The following is a 15,692-nucleotide window of genomic DNA, read 5'->3' on the forward strand; positions in this document are numbered from 1 at the left end:
GGGACATTTATAAAAATTCATATTTATTCAAAGGAAAGCAAATGATATTTCCTTAATATGTGGACATAAGAACTTCATCAAATAGTTTAACTTGGTATGAAAATTTAGGGATTATGCAAATGATTATGCAAATTAGCACGTGTCCTATACGTAACAAATAGAGGTAATTTTTTAGGTTTTTTTCTGAAATTTCTAAGGTTATTTGAATGCCCTTTTTGAAAGTTCTAATTTATTGTTTAGAGAAGTTAAATACCACAGAAAGAAGAAAAAATAGTAAAAGAAATATTTTTTTTATTAGGCAATGAAATAATGTTACATATGGGACAAATGTGTTACGTATGGGACATCCTCATACATATTGCATGTGAATGCATGTAGCTAGCTGGGAAGGTCTCTCAGTATACAAATGGTCAATCATCCTGAAAAAAGCATCCCAACTTTGCATCTACTTTCGAGTTATAGACACATGAAACAATACATATACTTGACTGAACAATTTTCAGAAAGGGGGAGGGGGAGATAGCAAAATACACAATGAAAATCAGCATTAAAGGGATGGTATAGTTTTATAGAAATGGGGATTCAGATTTCAATATTTTACGATATGATTGGAAACCAATTATATGAATTATTAAAGAGCATACAATTCTAAGACTAGAGGAATTCAAAGTTTATTTGTTGGAGATCCAATTTGAAATGACTGAGATATCAAAAAACAAACAAATACAACATAAAATGAAGTGGTCCTAATAAAAAATGTGACCCACCTTTTGTTAGGACACCACGTTTCTGGATATCTCGGCCATTTCAAAGCGGATTTTTGTCATGTTAACTTTGAATTCCTCTTAGAATTGTATGCTATTTAAATATTTCATAAAAGAAGTGCTAATTATCTTGTAAAAGTTGAAATAAGAATTCCCATCTGAACCAGAACTATACAGTCCCTTTAAATACGATGTAGAGACCTCTGATTTAAAGGGTGCTGAAACCGAATACACAAGCAGATTGAAAAATTGCAGTTCAACTACTAGTATATTGGGTACTGTTCACCACACAATGTAGAGCTCTAGCTACCTTGTAGCTGCATTGTGTAACACATGCATGTGATGATAATGAAGATGTTACTTCAAATTAGTGTTTTGTGAATCATTTTTTTTTTTATTGTAAGTGATAAACAAATTGTCTTTATTCAGTTTTCAGTACCCCCGGTAGTAGCCACGACAAAATTCATGGGTATACATACTGAGGTGTGACTCGAATCAATGACCTGATTGCTAGACAGACATTATATATCTACTCAATTACTGGGGTTCCATGCAGCAGGTATTGCATATTTATCAAAATTGATATTTCTTGCGTCAAGTTGTTTTTTATTGAACTGAATGGCAAACTGCCCTTCATCAATGGAAGTATAACACTTCAATACTATTCAATTTTTATGCCTCCGCCACGAAGTGGTGCCGGAGGCATTATGTTTTCGGGTTGTCCGTCCTTCCGTCCGTCCGTCCGTATTTCCGTCCGTCCGTCCGTCCGTCCTTCCGTCCTTCCGTCCGTCCGTCCGTATGCATACATGTGTAACCTAATAGAAATTCTCTGGAAAGTTTTTTTTTCTTCTTTTTTTGTCTCAAAGGTCAAAAGGTCAAAGATCAAGTGAAAGTGCTGAACTAACTTTTTCCTCCATATCTCGGAAGTGGCTCAAGTTATCTTGAAACATAGTACATATTATGCATGTTCTACCTGAAAGTGATTATCTTATGAATTTTAGGGTCAAGGGCCAGATGAAAATGGTAACAATTTACTATTCAATTCAGAAATTGCACTTTTTCTCCACACCTGTACCTTGAAAATTACTCAATGCCTAAATGTATGAATGGGTCAAAGTCGAGTTAAAGTCCTTAAATCCCTAGATACATGCTCTCCTATTCATCCAATTAAAGCTAGGTCAAGGAAGGTGAACATTCAACACATTTGTGACAAACTTGTCATTTCAATATTTTGCCAATTTTGTGAAAATGTAATCACACATTGTCCACATGTACTATCTAGACCTATTGGGAAAATCATGCATTATGGCGGAGGCATATACCAGTCGCCAAAGCAACATTTTTAGTTTTAGTAGTAAAGTCCTGATAAAAATATAGGGCATCCTACATACTCGGGTTGGTAATAAAAATATAGAATATGATTGAATATGAATGTGATGGTAAATATTTGGGGAATATTGTTCCCTTGACAATCTGGATCAGAATTTGAGTAATTTCAACTGATTCTACCTAGATAATTATGCAAAAAAAAATGTTTATGGGTATTTTGCAAAATTATTTTGCAAAATACCCGCAAACATGGGTCTGTACACACTAAACGAATGGGGGACAAAGGGGATGCATAATCAGGTTGGTCATAAAAATATGATTCAATATGATTATGATGATAAATATTGAGGAATATTGTTTCCTTGACAATCTGGGTCAGTATTTGAGTAGTTTAAACTGATTTTATTTCAATAATTATGTAAAATACCCATAAACATGGTATTCCACACACTAAACGAATGGGGGACAAAGTGTCCCATACGTAACTGTCCCATACGTAACACGTCATGTCTGTCTTTAATTAGAACCTGTAATTAGAGCTTTTTGCCTCATGACATGAAACTTACCTCTAATAATTTTGAGTGTTGTGACTTTCATCACAGTGACTTACAAGTTGTAGAATGAAATACTTTTAGAGAGTTTTGAGGTTGAAAAAAATGTTCAAAAAAACATAATTTTTCTGGTCCCATACATAACGGCACATATTTTCTCTTCTAGAACATTTTGTGAAGGTCATTTTTCTCCATTTTTTACACTATTATACTTCTCCTAGATATCAATCACCATAATAAAGTTCAATACGATCAAGGCCATTAACACTATTTTTCAAGTCATAAAAGTATCTGAATGTCCCATATGTAACGCGCGCGTTATCTTGGACTTGCCCATAGATATACAGTGTAGAGGTACATGTAGTTATTGGTTCTTAATGCTCATGCTACAAATTAGTGATAGAAATTTGGTTTGGAATATCCAGAAAAAATGTCATTTGGTTGAAGGATGTTTTACATTTCCACTGCACATATATGAAATGTTGGGTGAAAGTTCAAACATAACTTAATGTTGGCTGAAAAGCATTCTTTTTTGTTTTTGTGCACAACTTTACATGTAGCTAGACAGTCCAACGGCTGTATAATCTGTAATGTCAGTAAATGAGGTCTCAAATTCTTGATGCTAAGGGTCAAAGGCCAAGATCAATAAATTTCTTCTTCATGTGCAATAAAACAACATACTTTGGACACAGCACTGTGATTATATGAGAAGGCAGACAATTTGAAGTTCAAGCATGTTAGTTGAGGGGATTTGTTGCATGCTTGTTGGCATTTAATATTCATAATACTTTCAAATGTCTGTAGCAAGCAGTTGAAAAGAACGATTACAGTTTACCTTTCTGAAGGAGTAAAGCTTGTTATTCCAAAGGCTTGTTAATCCAAACATGAAGTAAGGTTTGTTATTCCAAAGGTTCATCAATATGAAAATTAATAAAGGTTATTTACTGCAGTATTCTGAAGGTTTGTTAATCCAAAATGAACTAAGGTTCATTTATCTGAAAAGGAAATAAAGTTTGATATTCTAAAGGTTTGATAATCTGAAAATGAAATAAGGTTTGTTGTTTTGAAAATGAAGTAAACTTCAGTAAGTGACAAATAATGTATTTAAAAAGGTGGTATGATATTATGCAATGAAAATTGAATGAAAATGCACACACACACACACACACACACACACATCCATGCACAGATGTGTATATGAGCACACATAAACACAATACACATATGTATTGATGAACTGAATGCAAACATATCTGTATTTCTGTCACTGGTGAAAAAAAAAAAAGTATTTTGTCCTTTGTATGCCACCCTTTCCACTCTTCTGCGTTATCGTCAGGATGAAACCTTCATGACCTAGAACCAATTATTTCAAGAGGCCACTGGAAGGCAGAAAAAAAAATTGTGTGTAGATCATTCCCTTTGAAAGGATCCTGTGTGCTCTCTGGTCATTATAGATTAGTCCCTTCCCATCCTCATATTGAATTATTCAAAAGAAACAATTTTTTGTTATTGCAGATACTACCATTTTGGAAATAACAATCCTTATTTCATTTTCAGATTAACAAACCTCTATTTCATTTTTGGATAAGGGCAAGTCCAAGATAACGCGCATGTTATGTTTGGGACATTTCAGAGGCTTTTATGGCCTAAGAAATAGTGTAAATGGCCTATGATTGTATTAAACTTCATCATGATTATTGATATCTAGGAGAAGAATAATCATGTAAAAGATGGAGAAAAATGACCTTGATAATCACACATATTTTAGATGAGATATTTTAGATGGGTATTCTGGTTTTAACTTTTTACAAGATGAATTGAGAAACTTCTTCATAAAAGATTTAACAGCATGCAACTCTATGCGGAATTCAAACTTTACTTGAGAAAAATTGGTTTTGAAATGGTTGAGATATACAGAAACATGGTGTCCTAATAAAAGGTGGGTCCTGTCTTTTATGGGTGCTGTTCGTTATTCCGAAGGTTCACTATTCCGAAGGGTCGTTAATCTGAAACACGCAATTCCCTATACCTAGAGGTTCGTTAATCCGAAAATGAAAAAGGGTTCGTTAATCTGAAAATTTGTGGCGTTATTCCGAAGGTTCGTTATTCCGAAGATTGGTTAATCCGAAAATGAAATTCGGAACAATGAACCTTCGGAACAACGAATCTTAGGAATAACGAACCTTCGGAATAACGAGCTGTAACCATCTTTTATTGGGACCACTTTTTTTTTTACTTTGTTTTTTTATATCTCAGCCATTTCAAAATGGATCTTCCTCAAATAAACTTTGAATTCCTCGTAGAATTGTATTCTCTTTAACGTTAGTGGTTCCTAATCATCTCGTAAAAAGTAAAAAATCTGAATCCCAACTCCTACAAAAACTATCCCATCCCTTTAATGGTAATTGACATTGTGTCACAATGCATTTTACCATCTCTCCCCCCCCCCCCCCTTTAAGAATTGACTAGTCAAGTACAAGTGCATGTATTATTTCAAGTATCTCAACTCAAAAGTAGCTGCAAAGTTGGGATGTCTTCTGCAGGATCATTGACCATTCTTGCACTGGGAGACCTTCCTACTTAGCTACATACATTCACATGCAATATATATGGGGATGTCTCGTACGTAATGCATAATTGTCCATTGCGTAACATTATTTCATTGCCTAATAAGAAATATTTCTGTTTGTATTTTTTCTTTGGTTTCTTACTTCGTTAAACAATAAATTAGAACTCTCCAGAATAGTACTGTATTAACCTTCGCAATTTTAGAAAAAAACCTTAAAAAATGTCCTCAATTTGTTACGTAAGAGACATCCCATGATAGGACACAACCTAATTTGCATACTTTATTGCATAATTCCTAAACTTTTCATACCAAGTCAAACTATTTGATGAACTTCTTATGTCCACATAATAATCAAATATTTTTTACTTTCCTCTGAATAAATATGAATTTCTATGCATGTCCCATACATGATGCTGCATTTCACATGTATGCAAATGAAGCCGATGAAATTTGCATAAATTTTCATGATATCATTTTTTCCTCCATGAAATTCAAAACTTCAACTCATAAGCTTTAAAATGATACAAAACATATCAATATTGAGCAAAGTTGAAATTTTACCTTCTGAGGGGACCTTATCTTGGACTTGCCCATGAACAAACCTTTGGAATACCGAACCTCATTTTCCTTGTGGATCGCTGAATCTTTGGAATAACAGAACTTTGGAACAAAAACCTTTATTTGATTTTTGATTTAAAAAAACCTTTGAAATGATAATCCTTTTTTTAACGAACCTTCAGAATAATGAACTTCATTTCATTTTCAAACTGATGAACCTTTGCAATAATGAACCTTTGGAACGCCACAAATATTTGGATTAACAAACCTCTAGATATAGGGAATTTGTGTGTTTCAGAATAAAGAACCTTTGGAATATAGAACCTTATTTCATTTTCAGGATTACTTAACATTTGAAATAATGAACATCACCCAGAAGGAACAAGCCATTGAGATGTCAGTGAGCTAACTGATAATTTGCACCTTTTCCTATTACTGTGCCATACTAATGAATGTATGAGTAGCATTTAAAAAAAAAAAAGAACAACTGAGGACTGCCATGGAAACTTTTGAAAAGAGCATATTTTTAAACTGCTGTTTGCAAGTGACTAGATTATTTCTTTTGCCTGTTTATATGTTTTTTCATGTAACACATGAGATATAAAGGTAGTCTGTAATCCTAACAGTCATGTCACATTCTCGTTTACATTATCATAGAGAGATGGCATATGAAGTGTCTCTGCTCTGTACTGGTAAAATAAGAATTGAAAGACAAATGGCAGACTGTTGTTCTCGTCAAAGATGTATAGTTGGTGTTGATGCTAAAACCAATTGTACTTGTATTATACTTTTTGCACATTGGCATTTACAAGGCTGTTTTTGTTTTGTTTTGTTTTGTTTTCAGGAAACTTCACCGTCACTGGAACAGTATACCATGAACTGAATGATGTTTCAGCTTCAACAACAGTCATTGTTGAATACCCAATCACATCTGTTGATGTCTTTGCTTTCTCCCCGCTTCACTTCCCTTTCGAGACTCAACTTGAATTACATATAAATTTTACCAGTGCTAATGTTCCAACAGATGTCTTCCTTGACATTGACTATGGAGATGACCAAATAGGTATGACATTATTTTGTGGCTCTACATGAGGGGTGCAGGAGGCATTTAGTTTTATGTTGTCCTTGTATTAATCTGCCTATCCTTCGTGTCTCCTGATTGATATATAAACCTTTGTGTGAATGATTATTGAAAGGTACAACAATCCTTTCAGTTTTAGCATGTAGCATATTGGGAATGAACAAGTTTTTGTGGATAATTGCAGTTTGCAAATAATCATGTTACTTTGGTTTGGTTTACTCTGGTTTGCAAGAGCCATAAAAAGTACATGCTACAAATCAGAAATGTATCAGATTTGATAAATTAAAAGTATCTGTATAAATAAAGTATAAAGTATAAAATTAATGCAGATTGCAAAGACCAAAAGTTTCATACACTGACGTTGTGTAACATGGCAGTTAACTGATTAGATATTGGGCAAATGTGATAAGGGAATAGGGTATCAGGTTCAGGTGAGCTACATTAATCCAAGTTAGTTTCAATGAATGAAATTACGATGGCCCTATATGAAGTGTGCACCTCTCCCACAACCAAGAGTGAAATACTTAAAATACCTTGTTCCCATTGACAGTAGTACTGCTCACTTCTATCTTTGGCCAGGCACACAAATCGAAAAGTGTCCCACCCCTGCAAAGCCAAAGGTAGTGGAACAAAGGTGTTTTTTTTTTGGGGGGGGGGGCAGTATATTGCAATGGTCATGTAAAATATGTGTTTAAAAAAACTTCACATTTTTAAATAACTTTTTTAATTTTTTTTTTTTTTTTTTTTTTTTTTTTTTTTTACTGAGTGCATTTCTCTGTCATGATATGTTTTGGACAGGAGAGAGGGACTACCACCCATGTAAAAGATCCTTAGCAGAGTCAATTTTTTCTTGTGTCTTTTGCGAATAGCACCTGGCTCTTGAAATTTGCAAAAATAAAACCTTGCAAAATATTTGGCATATACAGAATTTGACAACATGCCTTTTAATTGATGAACAGTCTAAAGTTGGAAAGCTGTGTAATGTATGAGAAGTAGATGGCTATTTGGGACTTTCTAGTACTTGCATAGGTAGTTCCTTATCTTGTTCTAGTACTTGCATAGGTAGTTCCTTATCTTGTCTGACTCTAACTACTGGCATACATTAAGCCCCACCAGACCTGCAGAGAGAGATAACAACAAAGAACCTTATTAATAAAGCTAATCCTAACACACTCCCCCTTGTTTCTTCTTTTGATTAAAACCGAGGTCTGGGGAGGTACAACATACAAGTACATGAATAGAAGAACACTCACATCAAAAACTACAACATTACAATAAAGAGTATAACACGAAAAGGTCTATTCAGGTGACCCTGAAAACACATGTCCATGCATCACAATCCAGGTAGAGTCCTTTCAAATACTGTCCAATGTTCTCAGTCATTTATTCAGGTAACCCTGAAGACACATGTCCATCACAATCCAGATAGAGTCCTTTTAAATACTGTCCAATGTTCTCAGTCCTTGACATCTGGCAGTTTTCTTTTACAAAACGTAGTCTTGTTAATGTCATATATTCAAAACCACGTACAAGACATTTTAGGTCCTTTTCCTATAATTCCTTGGGAATCTCAAATGTCAAAATGGTCCATTGGCAGTCCACCACTCTTGAAACTCTCCAGAAGCAGTCTGTTATTGGCACCCCTTTTGGTCAGACAGTCCGCCAGCTGCAGCTTGCTCGGCAACCACTCGATGGCACGGATTTCTCCAGACGACAACATCCTCTGGATTTCAGCCACGTTGATTCTCAGACGCTTCTCATACACTTGCTTCGTGGAGTGTATGTTTTGATGCAGAGACTTATTGTCCGTATATACAGTGATGGGAACCATGTTCTCTGCATAGCTGTCATTGTAGATCTCGGTTATCAGACTTCCAAGGTAGACTGCATCATCAAGGGCATGCTGCATGGACAATGCTTCTGCTGCTAGAGTGCTTGACACTTTCCTCTTTATTTTGTTTGACGTCCAACTCACAGGACAACTTTTCTCATCTTGTCCATGGAGGAAGATCACATGACCCTGAGCACTTGACACTCCGTCACAAAGGTTGCCCCAGGATGCATCACAGTACACAGCAAGTTTCCATCCTTCAAAAGGACCTAGTGGTGGGAAAAGTATCCCTTCTCCCTGACATTTGGCATGTCGCACAGCTTTATTTGCTCTCAGCAGCTGGTCGACAGTCGGGTGGTTTCTAGTCATATTTAGTTCCAGAGCATCAAAGCTCAAGTCTGGTCTAGTTTGTGTTGCCATCCAGTTGAGCTGACCTGCAGTCGTCCTCAAATTGTGCATCTCACTTTTGTTCAGAGTGGAGGTTTTTTCAGTTTTTCTCTTGAACGTGATGGGTATCTCTTCCATTTCTGCCTCGTATGCTTTTTGCTGTACTCTGATGCCATTGTCGTCTTGAGAGATCTCCAGCCCAACATACTGGAAATTGTCAATCTGTCGCTTTCCAACCTTGTATTTCTGAACAAGGGGATCAATGACTCTCCTATTGAAGTCATCAGTTCCAGCACAAAGGAAGTCATCTACATGCATCAAGAAAATGCCTTCCATCTTCCCAGAACTGTACCATCTGAAAAGAGCTTTATCCAGCTCTGACTGTTTGCATTCAAGCTTCACTAATTCTTCTCTGACACTGAGATACCAGTTGCGAGATGCATCTTCCAAGCCATATGCTGTCTTGTTGAGTTTCCACAGGACTCCTTCTTGACTTACTTCTGTGGGGGGTGTGACATAGATATCTCTGTCTATTTTTCTGCCTTGTAGAAAGGCCGTCTTGATGTCTATGCTGTCACACTTCCATCCTTCGCTTGCCGCTATTGCCATGGCTAGTCTGAGTGCAGATTTTGAAGCAGTTGGTGAGTCAGAAGGGACTTTGTCTTGTTCCTCAAATCCTCTACCAACCTAGCCTTTACTCCTTTCTTTCCATCTGGCATTGTTTTCTCAGAAATCACCCATCTTGTGGACAACGTCTGCTGACCAAGATCCTCAACTTCATGGTACACTTCAAAATCATTCCAATTTTGAAGTTCCTTCTGTTTGGCCTCTATGACTTCAGGTTCATTGTGATGATTAGGAGGTATGAAGACGACATTGACCCCTTCAGCTTGTCCTCTTTGATCAGTGTCTGTTGGTTGCTCTCCTTCTCCATCAGGCATCGTTTCAAATTCAACTTGATCAAGGTGAATGCCATATCTGTGCTTATCTGTACTGGTCTCTACATTGACATAATTCTTGTTTCTTCCAGTAGCTTTACCTCCTCTACTCAGGATTTTTGCCTCTGTCCATTCTGTTGTGCCTGGATGCCGATACTTTATGTTTGCGTTCACTTTGGGTATCAGCACTTGTGCATTCTCCTCATTTCTCATTCGATCAACCTGTTCTTCAATTCCATCTTGTTGTTGGACGCTATCATTGTCGCTTCCTTCATTTGGCTCAGACACATTGACATCATCTTTGTTGTGATTTTCTTCCACAGATTCGCTATCATCCATTTCTGCCAGGACAGTCAGTTTGCCACTTCCAGTTTGTTTGATTTGAGTGTCATCTTTGCTTCTGTTGTCTATCATGTCATCTGAAGAGGCAGTGTCGTGATTGCTTTTGATCAATTTACAGGATGCCACTCTGACTAGTTGACTGCCATGTCTGATGAAGACAATCTTGCCATCCTGTCCTATCACTTTTCCCGGACCTTGCCACCTGTTACTGTCATCGCGTTTGTAGTACACACGTTCACCAGGTTGAAACGGGACTTCTGGAACTCTGATGTTGTGACGTAGGGCTCTGCGAATCCGCTCGGAAGCTTCAGACCTTGCGTACGCTCTTCTGGCAGCATGGAGGGCATTCAGATGTTTTGCCACAGCTTCACTGACTTCAACATCTTCTAGTGCTGGTGGGCAACTGTTCAAGACTGAAGGAAGGTTTGGATTTGTCCCCAAAACTAGCTGGATTGGGCTAAATCCACTCTGATTTTGCATGCAGTTCTTGGCATTGACAGCCCATGCAAGGGCCACTTCCAGGTTCATCTGAGGGTCATCTTCCATCATCTTCTGCACACACACATCCACAACATAGTGGTTTCTCTCACAAATACCATTTGACCATGGCGAGTATGCTGCTGTGGTGCAAACTTCAATGTTGAATTGTTCTGCCAACTCTCTGTATTCGGCATTGTTGAACTCTCCCCCATTGTCAACCAGGAATTTCTTGGGTGGCCCAAATCCGGCTGCAATCCACTCAGTTGCGATGCTCTCTACTAGAAAAACACCCAAGGTGATTGCAATCACCTTGGGTGTTTTTCTTCTGATCATTTTGCTCTTACTGAATCTAGTGAACAGGTCAATGAAATGCAAGAAGTACACTTTGCCAAACTGCTTCAGATCCATGGCCACCACATCATTGAACTGTCTAGCCTGAGGCAGGCTCACTGCAGGGCGAGGTGGTGTTTTCTTGTACCTCTTACACACCTCACATTTGTTGCTGACCTCCTCAATGAGGGTGGCATAGTCATCATCTAGAGCATCCTTCATGATAGCTTTCAAGCTTTTTGCCGTGGGGTGAGCAAACTGGCGGTGAAGTTTGGTGATCATCTTTTTCTTTTCTTCCTGGGTTGTCTTTTCTAGAACCATATTCACCCTTTCAATCTGCATCTCACAATCTCTCAGTGGTAAGTAGTAGTGGCCAGATGAAGTGGTATCAAGGTCTAGCTTCTTTCCATTGACTTCTAGGGTGTCATCAGCCATGTTCAGAGTGAATCCCAACCGTTTCATATCCAGCTTACTGAGCAGCAGTGGAATGTCACTTTCTATCACATCAGTCACAATTGTTGTCTTCTGACCAGCAATGGTGCATGGAAACTCCATCCGTTCTTCTGATCTGACTGTACTTTCTCCTCCAAACTTGAACTTAGTATCGCTGGCTCGAATTTTCACATGCATCTTCTCGTCTGAGGACAGTGAAGCCAGGTATGACTCTTTCCATGCACGTCCTGTGACAGTTTTTGTGCAAGCACTATCCAACACGGCTGCATGAGCTGCTTCTGTCATAAGCACCTGCTTGTCTTCATGAGAATAGCTGTCTTGGACTTTGTATGCTTCTTCATTTTCAGTTTTCATGACATTTTCTGATTTGCCTGTACTGTTGTGAGGACAGTCCTGTTTGAAGTGCATGATAGATTCACACACATGACATTTCAAGAAGTTTCCATCTGCATCACATGGATTTTTCCTCACTGAACTTCCTTTCAGTGTGTTGGATCCTTTTTCATTTTGTGATTTGTTTCTCTCCTGTCCGTAGTCATGTCCACGTCCTCTACCAGGCTGATTTCCCCATCTAGGCCAGCGACCTCCTCGTCTACCACAATAACTACCTCTACGGCCTGTACCTCTTCCTCGAGTGTAGTAGGCTTCTTCTGACTCAGTGTTGAATACAGCTTCTTCCTTGTATGTTGTGCCTCTTTGTTTCTGCATCGTTTGTTCCCCAAAGAACTTTCGTAAGGCATTTTTCATCTGATCATACATCTCCTCCTTCTTTGAGTAGTCCACTGCAGTAAGAACTATCTGCTTCTCCTTTTTCTCCAAACCAGCACTGTCAATCAACTGCATAGCCAGAACAACCTCTGGCAGAGTGATTCCTTCCTTTTTGAGCTCTTTCACTCTTTTCTCATATTCATTCAAGAACTGATCCATGCTTTCAGTGTCCTTTTTCTGTAGAGTCTTGTATGAAGACCACGCTTCACAGACCACACTGAGGTCATCCTTTTTGTACCATTTGTCTAGTACACCAAAGATCTGACTGACTGCATCATCATCATTTATGGAGATCTCTCCATTCTGCATTGCCAGCCTCACTTTCTCGTTGACTCCCTTGTCTGTAGGAAGAACACTGTACAACAGGAAGCCCCGTCTACGTTTTTCTGTCTTGGTGAATTGAGTCCACAGTGATACATCAAACTTCCAATCTTCATACGAAGTGGTATCCACCTTCCATACTGGTGAGGCCACAAAATTGTCCTTTACCTTTTCAGCCATGTCTACTGTTGATTCTGTCTACCTGTTCTAGTAACCTCGCTCTGCTACCATGAAAAGTAGATGGCTATTTGGGACTTTCTAGTACTTGCATAGGTAGTTCCTTATCTTGTTCTAGTACTTGCATAGGTAGTTCCTTATCTTGTCTGACTCTAACTACTGGCATACATTAAGCCCCACCAGACCTGCAGAGAGAGATAACAACAAAGAACCTTATTAATAAAGCTAATCCTAACAATGTACTTGTACATTGTATGCATATTATATGTACTTCATATAGCACCTGGCTCTTGAAATTTGCAAAAATAAAACCTTGCAAAATATTTGGCATATACAGAATTTGACAACATGCCTTTTAATTGATGAACAGTCTAAAGTTGGAAAGCTGTGTAATGGACTTGTACATTGTATGCATATTATATGTACTTCATGAAAGCCAAAGTCAAATGAAAACAAGAGCCAGATGTGCAACCACAGGCAGCAGAACAAGTTATCATGTGGAAAGGGTGCAGGGCATACTATAAAAATGGGTTTCATGCTCTGTAAAGTAAACAACCAATATTGTTGCGTGTATGGTACATGGCATCAAGAGAACAGAAATAATGAATAAGATGTTTCTTCTTGTTGACATCATCAAACTGAAAAAAAAAAACCAACCTAACTACCAACAAACTGAGTGCTTAACAGAAGAGTTAATAGCTAGTTTTTCCTGAAGAATTTTAATCTCCCGTTGCTTTATTTTGACAAAATCTCAAATGTGTTCTAGAGATTTGTCTAGTATAGGTGTGGTTCATCTCCTTGGATGTATGATAAAAAGGTATGTTCCCTTGACAGCAAACATCTTCCCACTGTAGATCGTAAGTGTTTACTTGAGATCAATGTTGCATTACTGCCAAGTAGGATTATCTGTAACAGGATTTGTCAGATACTTCTCTCATGTTTTCATATCAAAATGTAATGTTGATACCTGAGAAAGGTGCAGACACCACTGGCGTAGCTCTGACATACTTGCGCTAGTCATTTTCAGTCTTTCATTCTTTGAAGAATATTTCTTAACAACCAATTGAGGATGGGCTGATTTTGCTACAACACGCATTTCCCATAGACAATTGCCCGAGTATATTAACTCAGGACTTTAATTGTCCTCAACATGTTAAGAATCATCTCTAAATGTAGTGCTCACTGGAATCATTAGCTTATTCCTACAATTGTAGATGAGATTACAAATGCAAACTTTGTGACACGATTCCCTGTAGGCATTTCTGGCATGTGCATCGATCCTTGTCATGTGCATTGGCATCAATGTCACATATTGACCACTGGTCTATTTGCCGAATACTTTTTTGTCTGCTTTGCAAGATTATACCACACGATCAAAGAACCATATTTATTTGAAGGTACAGTCTTTCCAAAGACGAACAGTAATAGAAAATCGAAGATTTGACGAAGGTAAAATGGCCATTCCAATACTGTTTGGGCTGTATGTGTTGATAGTAATGGTACATGGTAGATATTGTGAGAGTAGGAAAGTGCGCTCTGTATTAATATGAAACGGCTGCAAGGAAAGAGGTTAAAATGGGTGTCACATAATAGCCAAGACACTGTTCGATGTTTGAGGGGCACATCAATACTCACTTTAGTAGGGCAAGAAAATGAGGATGGCCCTGTTTTCACAAACCCTTATGGCCAAAAGCCCTTCATGTACATTGAGGCATTATAAGGTGCTCCTTTGTTAGAACAGGCTTTGCCAATTCTGTAACTTCTCTCTTTGCTTCTTCAGTTGGGGTCAAAGAAAAGAAATATATGAAAAAAAAAATCAACATGCTTTAAAAGTCAATCAAGCAGTTTTTAAAATGTGGGAAGGAAACCATTACAAGTACAGGACCTATTTTCTTATTCAGCCAAAGAATGTGCTGTCTTGTTCACGGATTTACGACTTTGTGTTCTCAACGAATACGTGCCTTATGCATTGTCATTGGCAAAATGATAGAAATTTGTTAACTGTGAGATTGAAAGAGATATATAAAGAAACAGCATTGCAACTGACTGACAAATTACCCTTCATTTACCTAAATACTCACCAGTTATTACCTCCGCCAAGGGAGGAGGTTATGTTTTCGTTTGTTTGTTTGTTTGTTTGTTAGTTAGTTAGTTTGTCCGTGTGCAAAATAACTCAAAAAGTAGTAAACGGATTTAAATAAAACTTGCAGGAAAGGTTTAGAATGATAAAAGTAACAGATGATTGAATTTTGGTAGTGATCTGAGAATTTTGGGGGAATTTATAAAGGATTTTTGATATTTTGACAGGTAGGGTCAATGAACTTGGGATTTCAGGCTGCACATATTTGAGGTTTGCATGCGCGCACTAAAGTGCGTGCTCTAGTTTCTGCTAGGGCGAGGCGCGCCGTGCAGCTGAGGGTTTATGACATAACAAAGGCTTCTATAGTGGGAAATCGGGCGACTTTCAGCACACAATGCTAAAGTGTAAGTACATATATGTATGTGTGGAAATCACTGATATCTCTATGGAAGAACAAGATCAGTGGTGGAATGAGCTGCATGCTTGGCGGAGGTCTGTGCTCTCAGAGTGCTTCTCTAGTATTCATTATGTTTTAGTATAAAAGCCACAACGAAGATCACGGGCATACATATACTCAGATGTCAATCAGTTGCAATTACTGTACATGTATATGCTGTTATTTTCGCGTACAGATGTTTACGCGAATGACGAGGCCATAGACATTTTCGCCAGATGTTTTTGCGAACTGACGTATACGCTTACGTTAATGCACTATTAACAAGGCGCATAGAGG

At 37.8% G+C, this 15,692-nt stretch overlaps 1 protein-coding gene across 1 annotated transcript in view; it reads left to right on the forward strand.

Annotated features, from left to right (window-relative positions):
* The first annotated feature begins 2,342 nt into the window (after nt 1–2,342).
* Nucleotides 2,343–15,692, forward strand: part of LOC140241197 (polycystin-1-like protein 2) — a 126,055-nt gene continuing 112,705 nt past the window's right edge. The window contains exons 1-2 of the mRNA XM_072320957.1: nt 2,343–2,346; nt 6,616–6,834. Coding sequence (XP_072177058.1) covers nt 2,343–2,346; nt 6,616–6,834 — 223 coding nt within the window. The remainder of the gene's footprint in view (nt 2,347–6,615; nt 6,835–15,692) is intronic.

Source organism: Diadema setosum, chromosome 17 (assembly GCF_964275005.1).
Source record: "Diadema setosum chromosome 17, eeDiaSeto1, whole genome shotgun sequence".
Taxonomy (NCBI): Eukaryota; Metazoa; Echinodermata; class Echinoidea; order Diadematoida; family Diadematidae; genus Diadema; species Diadema setosum.